This window comes from Aquarana catesbeiana, linkage group LG02 (genome assembly GCF_042186555.1).
Source record: "Aquarana catesbeiana isolate 2022-GZ linkage group LG02, ASM4218655v1, whole genome shotgun sequence".
Classification (NCBI taxonomy): Eukaryota; Metazoa; Chordata; class Amphibia; order Anura; family Ranidae; genus Aquarana; species Aquarana catesbeiana.
Window position 1 is genome coordinate 411,142,038 of NC_133325.1, and position 20,286 is coordinate 411,162,323.

The following is a 20,286-nucleotide window of genomic DNA, read 5'->3' on the forward strand; positions in this document are numbered from 1 at the left end:
TGCAGCAGCCAGCCTTGTGGAGCAGAGACAGCCCTGACAAAGCTTACCAACAGCATTCACAGTAGGTTTTTTATCTGGCTTGGTTTACATTGTTTACTATTTTACACTTTCGATATTACACTTTTTGGAGCTTTTACCACCTTTAGATATTGGGGACTGTGGAAGGCTCATTAGTGAAGGAGGTTTCTACCTTGATTGAAACAAACGTGTATTGACCTCTGCCTATGCATTGTCCTACTGTCCGGTGAGTGAGTACGCAGAGTTTTTGGTGGCAGTTGCCGTTCATCACATGCTTTGAGATTTTTTTTTTTTTTACACTGGCTAATTTTCAGGATGGCGGGATTGGACAATTATTGTGGGTTATTGAAGATTTGGTGTGGGATATCAAGAACTTTTTTTTTCCATCATTACTTTTTCTTTATACTGGTTATTCAAAATAGCAAATAAGATAATTAAGAGATGGGATGAAGGTTTACTGCAGAATAACACTTTCAGTAGACGAATAGTACATTATATCTGTACATAAGACAAAAAGAGGGACACCTGAGGAAGAAAGAAGGACAGATGGATTTGGTACCAAATGAGGGACAGTTGGGAGGTATTTGAATCTGTTGCTTAATTTTCTCACTGCAGAGAAATTAGCAATTATGGTAATATTGGGGGTTTCGGGATTAGGAACTAAAGGATTAGGATTTCAAAACACTGCTGTGAGGAAGGGGGGTTTTGTTAGCAATTTCTGTGTGGAGTGGGGGTAACTTCTAAATAATATGTAAAATGTAGAGGAGACTTCTCATGAAAACACTGGGGATGTATATTGGAGCTGCAGGAAATGTAATTGTTGAGTAATTTGGACTGTAAAGGGTTATAGATACAACCGGAGGTTTAGATTGCACCTGTAAAACATTTAAAATCTTTAGAAGCTAATGAAAAAAAGTCATGCCGACTGATCGTTGGATGGATAGAGAGTTGTATAATTACTCAAATGATTATAATATGCTTTTAGATAAATTGATTTGTTCATTTAATTGCAAACATGTATATCTTACAAATATACACACTACAGTTCTAAATGCTTTTAGCTCACTGTTTGTGTTTCCCTTCCCCTTCAAACATTTTGATCACCTAGTCCTAGACTGATATTTTTCACAGCAGTGGATTAAAATGGTAGCAAGCAAAAAAAATGAGTTTAAACTTCCATTGGGCTTTCCAATAATATAACAGATAACAGTGTTAGGCTTTCCTTATTTTACATTCTTCCAGAAGATCTTACATAGCATCCTTAGCACATAAAGATTAGATGCACAGAGTCTTGTGATCTTCTGCGATTCAACTCATGGACATGCAGTGATGCTAACACAGCTTTCTACGTCAAAACATACTGTACAAGACAGATAGAAGTGGTGTGAATATAAGGAATAGAAAACAAGCCCAGATTTAGCTTGTTCTTTTTTCATCTGTTGTGCTTCATCTTGGACTTGGACAAAGAACTGACAATCACTGTGGAAGCAGAATTCACATTGCGAATCTCAACTTTTGCATAGGAACTTGGGGTTACATATAATAAGACAAATGGAAAAACCGTTATATACGCCATAGAAGCAAAACATTTTTTTAACTGTGCATCTGTATGTTACATTTTAATAATCCCCTGCATGCTAGCCACAGTTTATAGTAAGACTGCCTGCTGGGGCCTAAGGGGCAGAGCAGCAGCTCCAAACATAAAACCAGTAGTAGATTTTATCTGATGCAGGGTTGTTTTGAAACAATGTTATATTGCATACACAGGTGTAAGTGAATAAAGCATTTATGAGACAAAAAGGTTAAAGATGAACCTCAAGCTATTCAAATATTGTCAAGTGGCATGTACTCTCAACGGCCACTTTATTAGGTACACCTTGCTAGTACCGGATTGGATGCCCTTTTGCCTTCAGAACTGCCTTAATTCTTCATGGCATAGATTCAACAAGGTGTTGGAAACATTGTTCAGAGATTTGTGGTCCATATTGACATGATAGCATCACGCAGGTTGCTGCAGATTTGTCGGCTGCACATTAATGATGCGAATCTACCATTCTACCACATCCCAAAGGTGCCCTATTGGCTTGAGATCTGGTGAATGTGGAGGCCATTGGAGTACAGTTAACTTATTGTCATTTTCAAGAAACCAGTGGTGAGATGATTTGAGCTTTGTAACATGGTGCATTATCCTGCTGGAAGTAGCCATCAGAAGATGGGACTGTATTCATAAAGGGATGGACATGGTCAGCAACAATACTCAGGTAGGCCATGGCATTTAAACAATGCTCAATTGGTACTAAGGGGCCCAAAGTGTGCCAAGAAAATATCCCCCACGCCATTACATCACCATCCCCAGCCTGAACCATTGATACAAGGAAGAATGGATCCATGTTTTTATGTTTTTACACCAAATTCTGACCCTACCATCTGAATGTCGCAGCTGAAATTGAGATTCATCAGACCAGGCAACTTTTTTCCAATCTTCTATTGTCCAATTTTGGTGAGCCTGTGTGAATTGTAGCCTCAGTTTCCTGTGCTTAGCTGACAGGAGAGGCACCTGGTGCAGTCTCCTGCTGCTGTAGCTCATCTGCTTCAAGGTTCGATGTGTTGTGCGTTTAGAGATGGTATTCTGCATACCTTGGTTGTAACAAGTGCTTATTTCAGTTACTGTTGCCTTTCTATCATCTCAAACCAGTTTGCCCCATCTCCTCTGACCTCTGACATCAACAAGGCCTTTTTGTCCACACAACTGCCACTCACTGGATATTTTCTCTTTTTTGGACCGTTCTCTGTAAACCCCAGAGATGGTTGTGTGTGAAAGTCCCAGTAGATCAGCACTTTTTGAAATACTCAGACCAGCCCCCCTGGCACCAACAATCATGTCATGCTCAAAGTCACTTAAATCCCCTTTCTTCCCCATTCTGATGCCCAGTTTGAACTTCAGCAAGTCTTCTTAGCCACGTCCAGATGCTTAAATGCATTGAGTTGCTGCCATGTGATTGGCTGATTAGCAATTTGTGTTACCAAACAATTGAACGGGTGTACCTAATAAAGTGGCTGGTGTTTGTATATTCTTACTTGAATCTTGGTGTATTTTGTGTCTTCCTTTTAGATGTGAAGTAATCCAGCACTGAACAACTTCTGCACTTTGCCAATTTGCAGGAGTTTCATGTAATAAGGAGCAGTCACCACTTCTCTCTCTCTGAGCAGGGTAACTGGTCTTGTACCCAGCCTGTAGTGGGTGAGCATGCTGAGACCCACCCGCAGCTCTTCTCTCTGCACAAACTATATGCAGCACAGTGATGACATATTTTTTACAAGCCCTCCAGGTAACTTATCAGAAACACCAACAAAATGAAGGATTTTCTAATAGGTGTGCAATAACAAAGATTCAAGCGCCTGTAGTGTTCAGTAGTGCTTAGGGATTGAAGCCTAAACAGCCTAGCTTTCACAAGTACATTTCTTGCCTACCTTGTAAATATTAAGAATACTGAATTTGATATCATTACCTCATATCTAACTATAAAAAAGGAGAAAGATGGTATTTTCTCTAAATGAAATGCAGTTATAACCCATGCATTAGTGTAGACGTTAATCCTTCTTCTACACTTTTTATTTACTGTACAATTTTCTCTATTCATAAAAATGATAGTGCCATTCATGCATTCCTTCCTAAGCTAACAGCCTAACACCAAAGCTGCCATTTTGAAGTATTGCATTTCTGAAATACAAACTGACGTTCACATCATTGCTTCAATTAAGGGTGTGATCATGTGGCAGTAATGTGCAGCCAAGTAGCACACTGTATAAACATGTGCCATCCACTCCGCACGCGATGTACAATAATAAATGTTTGAATATCTGTCACATCCACATATAAACTTATGCACTGATAGCTCGAAGAAGTAAACCAACACTCAATGAACTGTAAGACGTAGTGTTTCTATACACATAACTAGAGTGCATTTATATAGTACACTCTTTCCGTAATGCTACAATGAGTGCACATATTAGAGCTACTGTCAAAAAATAGATAGAGCAGGTTAGTGAACCAATACTTCCACTGAAGGTTTAGTATCCGTATACCTTCTTACAAATTAATAGGCAGCAAATAATATAAGGTATGGGCTGACAGATTAATTATTAAATAAAAGAACATAAATAAATATCTTTCAGGTTGACCTATTACGTGATCTTACCTAAGTACAGCCGATAAGTATATTTAAATATGGATTACCTTCCCTGTACAGTATGCATATACCTGGCCCTCACTGGATGGGGGCTAAACATGGGATTCAAATGACTTGCATGTATGAGATTTAACCCTTCATTATTAAATGGTTCACTTGCAATACATTCATTTTAGCTGAGGCAGCTGTCAACAGGGGGTAAATCTCTTGCTAAATATTAAAACCTCACACGCAGCACCAACCTTTCTAGGCTGTATCGCTAGGCATCTTTTAACGAATACAGCAGCTTGGCTCGTCTCTCACTATCATAACTAGAATGTCTCCTGCGGAATAATGTGGATCTCTTTGATTTATGTGAAAACTCACCCTCAATCCATTTCTCTTTATGGGCTCCCGTATGACTTTCCAAACTTGCCCACAATAATGTTTGACCTTAATCTGTATATTGTCTCCTTAGGTACTTAAACACATTTATCATGTCGGACTTTATGTGCAGTGGAAAACTCTCAAAAGTGTATCTGGGGCACCATAGCAGGTGACTAACCCTTTCTGTGCTATGGAATGCTACATGGCCTGAAACACGTTATTTAAAAACATAATACAAATAGAGGGAAAGGGTGTAAAGTACATGAACTTGCCTTGAGAAACTTATGACAACTGGTTTCTGATTGGTTTGGGGTTATTACCATTTTTACTTATTAAATAAAGCTAAATATATCATTTAAGTCAATAAGAATTGAGTCTACAATTTATTGCATTCATTGTACAAAATATCTCGCATTTAACCTATCCCGTTAATCGTTTATTTCTCTTAAACAAGTTAATGCTTTTGTTTGTTTAAGGTGTCCTATAAAGTAAAGAATATTTTCTTTAGATTTTAACCCCTCACTAGCAATCTGCCCAAACAGCTAAGAGTGTCTTTTACATCAACGTACCTGAAAATGTAATAAAACCTCTATAAAATGACAGCTTAAAAAAAGATTGTATATAACTGAATGTTGAAAAAAGAGCAGGCTGGGTGGGACAGATCTATTCTATCTGTTGTCACAATCTCTGTCTTTCTATCATTACTGCCTAATTCACAGGCCAAGTATCTTGGTCTCCAGACATTGAATTCCATCATTTGTATCAGGATTCTAAGATCCAAGGAGCAGTACAGGGCAATGAATTCCTTACGCAGCAGTCAAAAGGGGTTAAGAGCCACTGTTCCAGAACCCTGACCCCATCTATCACTGGCTACCTATGTGCCCATGATTAATTCATCTCATTCACTTGAAAGGTTGTTTCCTCCTTCTGTCCTTGTCAAGGGATGTCCCCACTGAGGGTGGAAGATTTCTCGCTTTAGGATGTTTTTATGAGGTTCCACTTAGAGGATGCGATTGCACACTAAATATTATTTATTGTGCGTAGCCTTTGTGCATTTATTTCCAGTGGGAGGGAGGCACAGCTGGCTTGTTTGTCTGAGACAGCTAAATTCACTCAGCGTTTCTCTTTCTCTCTCTTTCTGTTCAGTGGAGGGGATATGGCTGGACTGGGGCCCTTGGGGAAGATGCTCAGTGACGTGTTCCAATGGGACCCAACAAAGAAGTAGAAAGTGCAGCAACACAAGTCAAGCTGGAGCAGAGTGTAAGGGACAGCAAACGGACACGAAGGAGTGCAGTAATCCAGAATGTTCAGGTAATTCGGCCTTTGGAATGAGGCAATGTTACTGCTGAAAAGCTGCTTCATGCTTGAAAAGAAAAAGACGTGGCAGAGGTTATGCAAGAATATGAATTTTCATTACTAAATGTTCATGAAGGATTATGTAGGAAGGATTTAAATGTGCCCCCTTATTTACTTTGTCACAATCTGACTTATGATGGCCATAGAGATTTTTTTGAAATCTCAACCAGCTTTTGCTAATAGATTAGAAAAATTCACCAGTGTCAGTGTCAATCAAAACCATGATAGATTAAAGTTATCTCTATTTGATTGTCTTTGTTCCATTCAGTTATTTTTGCAACCAAAAGCTGGTTGAGAGTTATTCAAATTGCTTAAAACTTGCAGTTTTCATGGCAAGGATTTAGCTGCAGGTCAAGGGTAAGATGTCACGTGATGATTGCTACCCTGTCAGCTACAAAGCCATCTAGCTGTTTCAATTCCGAATCCTCATATCTAAGAGGCTCTATTATTGAACACAGTAATGTTCTCACAGTAGCTGGGAGAACCTATGAGGTCACAGGTTGGCAGATTTCAATCTTCAGCTGACACCTGACTCCTGACTTTGAAGTTGAGAAGTCAGACTCAGGAGAATAAAGTGCATGTCAAGTCAAATCGTTATCTCTTAGTTTTGGATAGAGTAGGCAAGTGTTCTCAACAGTGTCTTACTAAAAATAAAGTGAGTGGAACTCTCCATCAGCAACTCTGATAGAAATAAAAATGCTTTTTTTAGTAGAGTGGAGAAAGAAAAAAATCCTGCTTTTTTTTTTTTCTTTTTCTATTTTTGTCCCTGTTGCACCTTTAGGCCTCATGCACACTGGACATTGTAATAACGTTATAAAAACGCCAGTAGCTTTGCAGTGAGTTTTTCAACATTTTTCAGCATTTTTGCAATAGCGTTTTTAGTGTTTTTCAGGGATCAAAAACGCTAAGAAACGCCAGTAAGATGCGCTTTTGAGCGTTTATCTACGTTTTTTGACTCTTTTCAGAACCCACTAGTTTTGGTGTTTTTTTTTACAGCCCAAAAGTGCCCCTGCCAAAAACAGTTAATAACAGCCTATGAGTGCATGGACACATAGGATAACATGATGGGGAGTTTATTGACTGTAGAAAAAAATGTCTGATGACAAAAACAGTAGCTGTAAAAACCTCCAGTGTGCATGAGGCCTTACTCCTTTTCTGTCCCATGTCTGTTATAGGCAACACAGGAAGTAATGGTAAATTACTCTATCAGCACCCTGGAAAACAGTAAAAACCCCACAGATGAGCTAATTCTCTCCTGTTCTATCCAAAACTACAATATTAGAAATAGTGGGTTATGGGCTAAGGCAGGAAGGTACCATAGCCAATATAACTGCATTATTACAGTATATCAAAAGCGAGATATCCAGCTCTTTGGAACACAGGATATATTTGAGATGATATAGACAGGAGAACCTAGTAGGTGCTGGATGGGATTAAATATGTGGTTGAGACACTAAAGTGATTGTATTTGGGAACATATCTTAAACCACCTTATTTGCCTTTTAAAGTGATATTAATAAAATTATTTGATCATTTACTAATATTAGTTGTATTGTTTGGGTTCCTCAAAAGCCCATTATCCAAAACTGGAATAAAAAAGCTTTGGCTTGACATATAATTTAAATAAAGCTAAACAAAGGGGCAAATATAAATTCTTCATAAGTCAGCCTTCATTTATCATCATTTAAAGTGAATATTTGCTTAATTTAGCTTTCTAAACAGCAGGCAGAGAGATAGCTGTAGTCAGAGTCAAATATTTTATAGAGATCTCTGAGAGCCCTAAAACCCAGGGAGCTCTAATATACAATAATGACTTATGTTGCTGATGTTGCTTCACTAACCAATAAAAAGACAAACAAGAGGGCGGGGCCTAGCACAACTTTAGGGACTGAAGATGCTATAGGCACATTTGGCTCACCTAGGGCTATGCATATGGGAACCCATAGGTGCCTGATTTGTGTATATTTTCTCTAATTTAGAAAAGATAAGACAAATTTTCAGATTCTTGCATAAGCCCAGACATGCCTGGTTCTTTTTAATGTTAGTGCAGCACTTGGTATCTCTTCTGAAATGGTTTTAGGGAGGCAGAAATGCAGCATTCTGTGGCCCCAAAGTCCAATCTGGAAGCTTAATAGATGGTAGGATACACATCGTTGGGATAAATTATTTCTATATGATAGCTTTCAGTGTGACTGATAAGCATGCTAAATTACCTGTGTAAGCAGCAGATTCAGATACTAAATAAAGTCAACTTTACATGTAAAATTGTAATCGCTTTCTTTCAAGGTATGTAACCCCTTGATGGCAGCTGCTCAAAAGAAATCATAGTGTTACAAATGTAACAACTGTCTACAAGAAGTTAAAACACTTGTTAACAAGTGATTGAAATCTCACTTATAGCCTTGGCAGTAGAATCAGACGGCAGCATCTCAACCTACTAAAATAATTTTGTTCAACACACTCAATTACACCTTGAGATTACTGAAATAATTAACAATCTGCCTTCTTCCCATTGACACATAGATAGTTCATATTTTATTCTCTAGACTGGTTTATACAATCTCTTTATAGGATTTCCTCCTTTTTTTCCTCCATATATAATCCAGCATGAACTGTTCAATGTAAGTCCCCCCATCCTCTTCTTCCTGTTCTTGTCTTCCCCTTCAGCCATGTTTGTTATGTCCATTGTCCTCCAGCCTTCTGCAATGCAGCTACAAACAAATTTTTAGGAGCTTATGCATACAAGATTTAACCCTTAGTTGCGAACTGTCTCATTTGAAATGCAAATAAACTACATTGATTTGAAGCCCAACTCCAGAAAAAAAAAAAACATTTTATTTTGCATAGGGTAGGGAAATTTTATAAACTCTTTTTGTTGTTTTATTACTGTATGTGTCCCCATTGAGTAGATTTCCCCTCACTTTCGTTGTCAGTGACAGGGGGTGAAAGGGCAGGGAAGCAATGGAAAGGCTAATAGTACTAAAGATACCAGTACTACTAGTTCCACCAGGGGAAAAAATAAAAGTCAGCAGCTACAAATACTGCAGCTGCTGACTTTTAATATAAGAACACTTACCTGTCCAGGGAGCTCACAATGTCCTCACCCGAAGCCGACCTATCCCTCTGCTCCTGGTGCAGGCCTCAATATCCTTACTAAGGGAAACAGAAAGTGAAGCCTTGCAGCTTCACAGCCTGTTTCCTGCTGCACATGCGTGAGTCGTGCTGCGTGATCTGAATGGTCTCTGCTGTCTTCTGGGACCTGTGTGTCTCCCAGAAGACAGCAGGGAGGAAAGAGGAGGGGCCGGACATTGCGTAGTTCGCCACACAAAGTGCGGAAATCTATACCCGGAAGTGGGAGCAGATACCTGGATTTGACAGGTATCTACTCCCCCCTTCCCCCTGAAAGGTGCCAAATGTGGCACCAAAGAGAGGAGGAATCCGATCAGCGGAAGTTCCATTTCTGGATGGAACTCCGCTTTAAGTAGTACTTAATACAAAGATAGTAAAAGGCTATCTATTTCTAAATGGCTAACTAATTCTACTAATCTTTTTTAAGAATTTATACGTTTTAAGTGGGTGTATTGAGAGCTGATTTCTGATTGATTGCTGATAAGTTGCTTGGATAATCAGAGAGAAATATTAAGTGATTTCCGGAGGAATTCCCCAGTATCCTAAAATGACGGATTATAACGGCCACAATGAGGAGACATATCAAGTATAATACAAAAGTTTTTATTGACCAATTTAAAAATCTATTTCTCAATTAAGAAAGATAACCCCCTAACAAGGGGGAAGACTACAATAATGCATTGAGATCTTATTTGAGAAATAGATTTTTACATTGGTCAATAAAACCTTTTTGATTTTACTTGATATGTCTCCCCATTGTGGTCGTTATAGTCCATCTTTTTAGGATACTGGGGAATTTCCCCGGTAATCACCTAATACAGTATTTCTCTCTGTATTTTTCTGGATGAGGCCCAAGTCCCCTTTTCTCTATTCAATTGCTTGGATAATCATCAAAATGTTTTCAACATTACAGAACAAGTTCAGTTCAATGTGACTAACTATTACTAGCTATACCATACCTAGATAAATGAGAGCCTTCACAGGAATAGAAGCAATGGTTAAACTCTTCAATGGGAATGATGAAAGAAGTTTTAACCTAAAGTCATGAAAGGTTAGAACCTCTCTACAAGGTTCTTATTGTTGTCTGTGCCACCCTGTGCCTATGGCCCCAATTCTTGCTCACGTGTCACTTGAGGACACAATGCTAGAAGAAAGTTCCTGGAGTCATAAACAGCAATAAACCTGTCAGAGGATTCAAACTTTCCTCACTTCACAAAAAACAAAACCCATTGTCGGGAGATAGCTGCAAGTGTAAAAAATATGAATTGGCAATTGAAATTGTACATATATTGGGACCTCACATGAGATTTTAATCACTGGTTAGTTCAGTGGTTCTCAACTCCGGTCCTCAGGACCCACTAACAGGCCAGGTTTGCAGGTTAACTGAAATACATCACAGGTGATATCCTTTGCTGCTCAGTGATTGCAGTATTTTAGTCTGCATCTCCCCAAGGTAATACTTAAAATCTGGCCTGTTAGTGGGCCCTGAGGACAGGGCTTGAGAACCACTGGGTTAGTTAAAAATGTATTTGATAACATTTTCTTAATTTATAGTGCATTTCACCTGAGGCAGTTGTCAGTAGGGAGTGAGCTTCTTGCTCACAAGTGGTAAAAGTCTCCACCCATATTATTGCTGTTACATCTCTTAAGATGTTTTCTGTTTCTAGAAACAGCTGTCTCTCTCTTTCACTCCCTCTCTCTTCTTACATTTTTCCTTATGTCCTTGAAGTTCAGCTTCTCTATACTGTAAAATTCAATATTGTAAAGCAATAACAAAAATCATCAACTTTACAGGTAATCTTAATCTCTCTGAAGCATTTATGTAGGTAGAGATTTATAAAATGTGAACTGGCATAGGCTGTCTATAGGGATGCTTTCTTAAAGGCATGATAAATAGGGATGAGAGGACCTGCCTGGGTTTGATCCACAGCCATTATTGCGAAACATCCTCAAAATCTCAAATCTGAAAGATTCAAATTTTTTACCTGAACTCTATTAAAGTCTACAGGGGTAATCCTGTTAGTTATTTAATTCTTTTTGCTGGGCTAATAAACAAACTGCTGTCAAAAAAGAGACATAGGAAGCAGGATACTGGCCTCAATTGACAAAACATTTTTTTACTCCTAAAATCGGAGATAAAATTACTTTGGCCCCTGTCACACTGGGGCGTCGGCGCTGTCGGCGGTAAAGAGCCGTTATTTTTAGTGGCGCTTTAGTGACGTTTTTGTGGGGGTTTTCGGCCACTAGCAGGGCAGTTTTAACCCCCGCTAGCGGCTGAAAAAGGGTTAAAACGACCTGCAAAGCACTCCTCCTCATTGGCTGAGACAGCAACATGGTTCCATTGGCTCCCACTGCTGTCAATCAAAGTCAGTCAGCCAATGAGGAGAGAAAGGGGGCCGGGTCATGGCTCTGAGCTCTGGCTCGGCTCAAGTGCCCCCATAGCAAGCTGCTTGCTGTGGGGGCACTCGACAGGAGGGAGGGGACAGGAGCACTGAAGAAGAGGGACCCGAGAAGAGGAGGATCCAGGATGCTCTGTGCAAATTCACTGCACAGAGCAGGTAAGTATAACATGTTTGTTTTTTTTTGCCTAAAGAAAAACAAGACTTTACAATCACTAAATAAATAAATACAATTAGTAAATACAAAATATCTTTCTAAATGTCAAATATTGAATGAAAATAGTTTTAAAAATCACACACATATATAAATACAGTTTTTCCACCAATAAAAAAAGACAGCTTTGTCATTGGTCAGATTTACCTTCACTTCTGTCCCATAGCCAAAACAGGAAGTGAGAGGAAATCCCTTCAAATTAAAAGAATCCCTCGGGGCCCTCCGGGTCATCAGAACCAGTGTCCCCATTGGAAGATTTCCGCTCTATTACTTTTCTGGGGACAACCCAAAATGTGGGATTTTCTTTCACTTTCAATGATAAAGGTAAACAGGACAAATAGAGAGGGTGAATCTCCCTAATGGGGGCACAGACAGCAATAAAAACCTGAAAGGGGTGCTAATCCATCTCAACTTTATCCAAAACTAAAAAAAAAAAGTTTTGCTTTTAGTTATACTTTAAGTAAATCAGCCCCAAATATTCTGTGTTTTCCATATTTGGGTTTCTTTGCATTACTGTTGAGAAAAAACACAAAATGCAGCGCTCTGAAAGAATGAGCAAATAAATTCCAACTTAGTACTGTTAAAGTTAAAAAATGGATGAACAGTCAAAGTTTAAAATAAAGGGTAGTGAACGCTACCAGTGACCTCGGAGTGGATAAGGGAGAAACAATTATCCAAAAGACTTGCCTGGAGATGGTTTGAACATCAATCACCATCCAAGGAAATGGAGGGGAGAAAATTCAGTTCCCAGAGGGGGAGCGTACTGGCTGCTGGCAAAACCTGCCAGCTCCAGGTGGAAGCCACGGCTGGATGGTGGTCAGCAGTTGGATAGAAAGGCAACCTGTGTGATGTAAATGGCCCCAGAGGTAACAACCAAGCCGAGCAGGGTCAATATTCTCAGCAAGCTTATGCACCTTCTGTGACGTCACTGCTGAATGAAGGGGAAAGGTGTCCTGAAGTCAGTTGTGTAAGCATCCACTGTTCTGTTGCCGTGACTAACATGTTTTGCACGCATGCGCTTTGACAAAGGACTTTGACACTCTTCTTGGCCCCTAGACTCGCAGCGCTCCAGGCGTTCTGTGTTTTTTTGTATTACTGTTGAGAAACTGATCCAAAAGGTAGAGACTACTCCAAATTGGCTATTATATTTTCACATTCCTTAAATACCTCATGCCTAGACCACTACTTATTTACTTCATACTTTTATTTATTTCCTTAGTGAATTGACTTTAACGCTGCTTTATGAGTTATTTGCCTCATGATTTTGGTTTGTGAGGTAAATACCTCATGCGGTGATAGTGAATTGACATTTTCCGCATCTCATGAGATAATTGGAGAAAATGTGTCACGTGATTCAATTATCTCATAAGATATTCATTAGTGAATTGAGCCCACTATCATGGGGATATGTACCAATAACAAAATTATAAAAGCAAAATAATGTGAAGCAGGGAGAGGGCCTTTTAATTTAGCTTAAGGGCTACACAAATCCTTTAAATTACAGGTTCAGGGGATGTGTTAAAGCTGAATATAGTGTTACAGAACCGCAATCTTCATGGACAGCCTCACAGAGGAGGAGAGAAAAGTGAACAGTGGTAGCTGCTCTGCTCCTGGGAGGTTGTAGGTATAGAAAGTTTTTCCAGCCAGTCAACTATCTGCTGGGTGTGCTTTGGTTCTATTAGTTTGTCACTTTGGGAAAAGTAGGACAAACCTGCCCTACCATCGGTTTGTTTCAGCCTACCAGTACCTGATCACCCCTACTACTGTCATGCACTACTGTCACACACAGTACCTGCCTCTTATTTAAGACCTCATTCACGCGGGAGCTGTGGCCCATACAGCGTGAAGCATTCATTTGTAATATTTTAAAAACTAAGAAAAGAAAAGAGAGTGCCATAAAGGCTAGCAAGCAAGCACACTTGCTGCAGATACGAAAAAGGTGTCCCAAGAAGGATAGTTGGGTCTATGGAATTGTAAACACAGGGGGGTACACAAGTGAATGTAGCTCACCACTCTGCAATCTACAGTACAACAGTAGGGCCTCATGCACATCATCATTTTTTTATTCCTCCCCTAGACACCTTTGCTCCAGGGGAGAAAAACGCAGATTAAAATACGTGCCTAAAGCTGCACATTGCAAACACGTTTAGGCATGTCAAGCATTTTGGCATTCATTCCATTGCCCAGAATATTAATTTATTGGAATCAATGATCAAGTGCTAAACACGCATTTAGGTTCACTTAGATAGGGTTTTTTTTAGCATTCAGCATTTTTTCTGCCTAAACACTCCTCTCTTGAACATGCTGGTGGTGCTTTTTTTCAGCCTTTAAATGCTCCTCTTCTAATATGTCTGTAAATGCCTATGTGGCCAAGCACATAGAGGTTTGTTAAGGCTGGGTTCGCACTATTGCGAATTGGATGCGGAGATTTTGACTGGCTCTCAATGGAGCCGGTGCACACATCTTCAGATCGGCTCTGGAGCGAATTGCACAGGAGTCCTGTGTGTCTTCTAGTCTGCTACAGGTCCGAATTCAGCCAAAAATTTGGACTGAATTTGAACCTGAAATGGTGAACAGGGACGCACTGGACCCCTGCTGTGAGCTGCTCCGTATCGCAGTGTGAACCCAGGCTGAAAAATGAAACCCCTGTAAATGTTGCTTTTTATTACGTCCTGTGTGCATGAGGCCTAAGACATAAAAGCTGAAATGAGTTGTAAAGGCAGAAGATTTTTTATTTTAATGCATTTAAGATAAAAAAAAAACTTTTGTGTGTAGCAGCCACCCCAGCACCCCCTAATTACTTACCTGTGCCCCATCTCTATCCAGTGATGTCCACAAATATCTAAGCCATCCGGGACACACTACTGTTTGGCTGAGACACAGCAGTGGCGCCATTGGCTCCCGCGGCTGTCAATCAAAGTCAGCAAATCAGGGGAGATAGGGGGTGGGGCCGGATCGGGCTCCGTGTCTGAATGGACACATGGAGCTGTAACTCAGCTCCAGTGCCCCCCATAGGAAGCTGCTGACTGTGGGGGCACTCGATAGGAGGGAGGGGCCAGAAGCAGCAAAGAGGGGCTCGAGAAGAGGAGGATCCGGGCTGCTCTGTGTAAAACCAACTGCACAGAGGAGGTAAGTATAGCAGGTTTGTTATTTTTTTTTTTTTTAAAACGAGACTTTACAATCACTTGAAGTCTGGTCAAAAATATTTAGGGCATACACTGTCAGTCTAATAATGTACCTCTAATGAAGCATATCTCAGGTCCAACTAGCTATCAGTTACTCTCCACAACTGTGATCTTCTGATGCTGCATGGACAAGGGTCTGTGACTGCAACCATTAAGGATCACACCGCTTGCCCTCCTCTGCCTATTCCTTCTAATTATTTTCCCAGAATTTGTGTGAATGGCAGACAGCAGTCCTGTCATTCATCTGCCCCTCTTCTATTCACAGAACACCCTGCATTCTAGGGAAAAAATACTAGGAGTTTTGTGAATAGCCAAAAGGAAAAAAAGGCAACAGTGTGATCCTTCAGAGTCGCAGCCATAGCCTTTCATCACGGCAGTCCCAAAAGATTACAGCTGTGAGGAGTTTATGACATCACTGAAGGGAGATGAACTAGATGGACTTGTGTCTTTTTTTCAACCAAACTATGTAATTATTACACTATTCAGCAGTACACTTCATTACAAGTACATTTTTAGACTGGTGCTGTGTGTCCCAAAAAATGTACTAAACTTCAGCTTGAAATGAGCCTTCCAAAAATAGTAGCGTAAAATGTTGCATGCAAGACTGTTTGGCCACAAATATCTATAGGTGGCATTATAGTAGGTGATCTAGGAGGGCACATGATTCAATTCTAGCACCATTTCTTGCATTCTGTAAGCTGTGTGTAGATTCTGTGGCTACAGCCCCTGAAAGACATCAATTGGGACCTGAACACCTACAAAGAAATACAGTCGAGCTTGTGCAAAGAGCAAGATAGCTAACAAATGCATATTATAAGGTTGATGATTTCACTGCCCTGCATTACACTTGGGTACTGCTGTGCTTCAAAGGATTAGTCACAATTACTACCACCTGTGTGCTTCTTTTTCATTCTTCCACATTTCAAACCATTCAACTCTTTCTTAATACCTAATGACATTTTCAGTTTTCTGATTTTTATAATGTTGCGCAATCAAGTAATTCTTCTCACATTACACTTATTTTTAATTCTCCTTATTCCTTCTGCTTAATTCCCCATTTATGCTCCTCTTTATTCTGTATTCTGTTTACACATCCTGCTACTTTCTCTGATTTCTACCCTTTTACCTTTTTTCTAACTTTCCTCTGCCCTGTCCTCTCTTGATATCCTTCTGTGATCCCGATCCTGTTTACACTTTCCTCTGCTTCCTGCCCCCTTCACATTCTCTAGCTGATGGAAAATGGGGCCCGTGGAATCATTGGAGCTTGTGCTCCAAGACATGTGACAGTGGCTGGCAGCGTCGCTACCGGATGTGTCAGGGAACAGGATTGCAAGGATACCCGTGCGAGGGCTCCGGGGACGAGGTCAGGACGTGCAATGAAAAGAAGTGCCCAGGTACCCACTCTCTGCATCTGCTGTATGTGCTGAGCAGACATGCCCATTCTGTGGAGGTTAGGGATTGCTTTATAAGAGGTCCTCTGTGTGTATCACACAGGTGATATCACACACTTGGATATGTGCACATGTAATGAAATACAAAGAGCGTTGATGTGTAGTTATCCTGAGCAACCAGTTAATTAGCATCCTATGTCTGTTTTGTATCATAAAAATTGTACTGGTTGGTTGCAGCAAATCACTACTCTTTGAAGAATAATAATAAAAACCACTGTAATGAATCTGCTCGAGAAAAATTAATTATGTAAACATATGATCAGAACGATTCCTCCGTTGGACGGGCTACCTCCCATGTAGCAAGGAATGCAATGGAAACAAGAAAAAGGGGGGGGGGGAAGGAACCCACCCAGGCCCCAGGATAGCCAGCAAAAGGGAGAAGCTACCACGTTGTGTGATCAATGAAAAAGAAACTTTATTGGAAAAAATATTTGGATATAAGTTAAAAAAGAGAAAAAGGGAACCCACATGTGTGGAGGTTGACCACACAGGTGGGATCCGTTCCTCCGCGATATCTATGAGTTGTGCAAAGCAATTAACAATAAATAGACTGCGTACATAAAACAACGTTGAATACTAAAAACAAAACGCTGGTGGACCTTCCCTCCCCCTCAGTCTCTGATAGAAATGCCTTTGGGCACCTGCAAGCCTGCCACAGCATCTAGGGCATCAAAATGTTGACGCGTTTCGTGCTGGTCCAGATGAAGTGCTCGGTTTGCAGCACGAAACGCATTGACATTTTGATGCCCTAGACGCTGGGGACCCCCCTCTCTCTCTTTTCTCTGTGCAGCCCACATCACTGTCAGCATGACACTACACCGTACAAACACCTCTGGCAGCAGTGTCAACATGATCTTTTGAACCAGTGCTCTCTACTGGCCACAGCTGCACTACTCCAAATATTTTTTCCAATAAAGTTTCTTTTTCATTGATCACGCAACGTGGTAGCTTCTTCCTTTTGCTGGCTATCCTGGGGCCTGGGTGGGTTCCCCCCTCCTTTTTCTTGTTTCCATCACTACTCTTTGCCTGTGTTGCTAAATAATGCTTATTGTATAACCTTATAAGATTCCTACTAAGTTCTTGAAACAGGTAATCCTCCTTAAATGCGGATGTAGTAACACAGCCAGGAAACATATCATTATAATTAATTTCACCTTAAATAGCATACTAGTTTTATTAGATTTAGAATCAAATGTATGAACTATATGTTTTCCTAAACTACAGTAAAGGAAATGTTAAACCATAATATCTTTTCCTTGGAGTTCATTAGGGTATACAGGATTCAGAGACATTTGGTTTATACTGTTTCCTACTGGTGGGTTTGGACACTGGCATACAAAAAAAAACAGTTACCAGCTTGGTATATTCTCTCCCACTCCGACAATAATTACGTTTTGTAACAAAGCAGTGCCAAGAACAAGATCATAAACAAAGAGGGTGGAATCTGTTTCCAGAAAAGTATACCAAAAACTATTGAGAAAAGAATTTTACGGTGAATACAAAAATCCCTCGTTCTTTAAAGGACGCAGGATTCAGAGACGTTTGGGATGTTCAAAAACAGACTAACTGAGTTTTGGACAACATATCACACAAAAAAGATTAACAGGCCCTACTACAAACAAACTGGGAACTGCCAATAGCTCAAAAAGCTACCTAAAGGACATTATGCATTATGTAGTGTCAAAAAAAGGCCTGAACATCCACTAGGTAGAACATAACAAAAGTATTAACAGAAGACGAGATGGCAGCCTTGAAAATCTGAGAAGAAGTTGTCTGATGCCGAAAAGTCAGAGAAGCACTTAAAGATCTGGCAGAGTGCGCTGTAAAAGGAAAAGTTGCAACCTGCTGCTTAAGACCACCAGCTCGAATGATGATCTGTCTCAGCCATTGAGAAAAGGTGGAATGAGAAAATGGGACCATCGGGAATAACAAAGAGAGTCAGTAATTCTTATGCCCTGTACACACGATAGGATTTTCCGACAACAAAATCCTGGATTTATTTCCGACGGATGTTGGCTCAAACTTGTCTTGCATACACACGGTCACACAAATGTTGTCAGAAATTCCGAACTTCAAGAGCGCAGTGACGTACAACACATACGAGGATCCGAGAAAATTGAAGTTCAATAGCCAGTGTGGCTCTTCTGCTTGATTCCAAGCATGCGTGGAATTTTGTGAGTCGGAATTGTGTACACACGATAGGAATTTCCGACAACGGATTTTGTTGTCGGAAAATTTTGAGATCCAGATCTCAAATTTTGTTTGTCGGAAATTCCGACGGAAAATGTCCGATGGAGCCTACTCACGATCGGAATTTCCGACAACAAGCTCCCATCGAACATTTGTTGTCGGAAAATCCTATTGTGTGTACAGGGCATAAGAGAGGTAGTGGTTGCAAAACAGACTTGCATAGTGTGAACTACATCCAGACAATGAAGGGAAATCTCTTTGTGTACTGGGGCTGAAGATAGGGATGGAAGTACAAACTCCTGGTTAAAGTGAAAGGCTGTAACCCCCTTGGGAAAGAAGAAGGCTCTAGTCCTTATTTCTGCCTTGTCCTTGTATGAGACCAGAAAGTGTTCTTTACTGGACAAAGCTGCCCGTTCAGGCACACACTTTACAGAGGTGATGACAACAAGAACGAGTATGTGAGTAAATAGTGAAGAGGAATTCCTAAGAGCTGTTTCTAAAGTGCAGACAAAAACATTTCACATGGGTGGGCACACAGGGTAAGTAGAAATGTGTGTAAAAATTTTGCGCTAATTATAAGTGTAGACTGCTGCACTTTTATCACTCCTTGGATACAAGGAGATAATGGAAAAAATGTGAAAATGTAAAAGGTTGCGTTGTCTCATAAACAAAGAAAAAACTCTTATCAAAAAATATCAAACACTCTGTATCAACTAGCGATAAAGAGTTCAATAAACAAGTGTCCATGTTTATTAAAAATGATTCCATTAGTATTCCACCAACTGGATGTGCTATCCACCATTCCCAGTGATAATAAAATGGAGGATCCTCCATTCCCAGATTTAATTTTCATGTGGATTGTTATACTTTATTATCACTGGGAACGGTGCATAGCACATCCAGTTGGTGGAATACTAATGAAATAATTTTTGATACACATGGACACTTGTTTATTGAACTCTTTATCACTAGTTGATACACTGTGTTTGTTATATTTTTTGATGAGTTTTTCTTTGTTTATGAGACAGCCCAACCTTTTACACAGGGTAAGTGACATGAGAAGCACCCTGTATGAAAGTCCTAATCAAGGAATGAGTGACTGGTAGTTTTTGGAGCAAGATTGTAAGAGCTGAGATCTGAACCTTGATAGTATCCAGGGTCAATTGATATTCCAGCCCTGATTGGTCAGGAATTCTACCACTAAGTATTTTCTGGGATGAAAGTTCTATTACTTGCACCAAAGTATGCCTTACATGTGCAAAAGTAGACCTTGTGGAAAGTAAACTTCATGGCTTTCACCAATGAGTCAGAAAGGCCTTCGTTCCTCAAGACCTGGGATTCAACAGCTATACTATTAAAGCCAGCCCAGAGAGCGTCTGCGAGGAGTCTGATCAGGTCAGAGTACCACAGTCATCTGAGCCAGGCCAGAGCTATAAGGATCTCCAGAATGCCCTCCATCCTGTACTTGCAAAGCAGAAGAGGAAGGAGCACTAAGCAAAGGCATAGATTGGGTTGTACTGATCCCACTGAGCCACCAGAGCATCCACTGCTTTGCCAGAGGATCTCTGCACCTGAAGACAAACCTGTTCAGTTTTTTTGTTGAATTTGCAGGCCAGTTGAACCACATCTGTCATTCCCTACCGGTGATACAGGAACTGGAGTGCTTCAGATTGTTGGGGCCATTCCTTTGGCCCAGTGTTGCCAGCTGAATTACTTTGCCTGCTAACTGTCCACACTTGGGATGTAGATGATGTACAGGACTAGAACATGAGTTCTGCCAAGAACAAA

General features: G+C 40.3%; 1 protein-coding gene across 11 annotated transcripts in view; it reads left to right on the top strand.

Annotated features, from left to right (window-relative positions):
- ADGRB2 (adhesion G protein-coupled receptor B2) overlaps positions 1–20,286 on the top strand; it is a 744,603-nt gene that overhangs the window by 527,024 nt on the left and 197,293 nt on the right. For 10 of the 11 annotated variants that reach the window (XM_073615398.1, XM_073615399.1, XM_073615401.1 and 7 more), the window contains 2 exons: positions 5,721–5,885; positions 16,087–16,251. In XM_073615398.1, coding sequence (XP_073471499.1) covers positions 5,721–5,885; positions 16,087–16,251 — 330 coding nt within the window. The remainder of the gene's footprint in view (positions 1–5,720; positions 5,886–16,086; positions 16,252–20,286) is intronic. The other variant, XM_073615400.1, reaches the window with a different exon arrangement.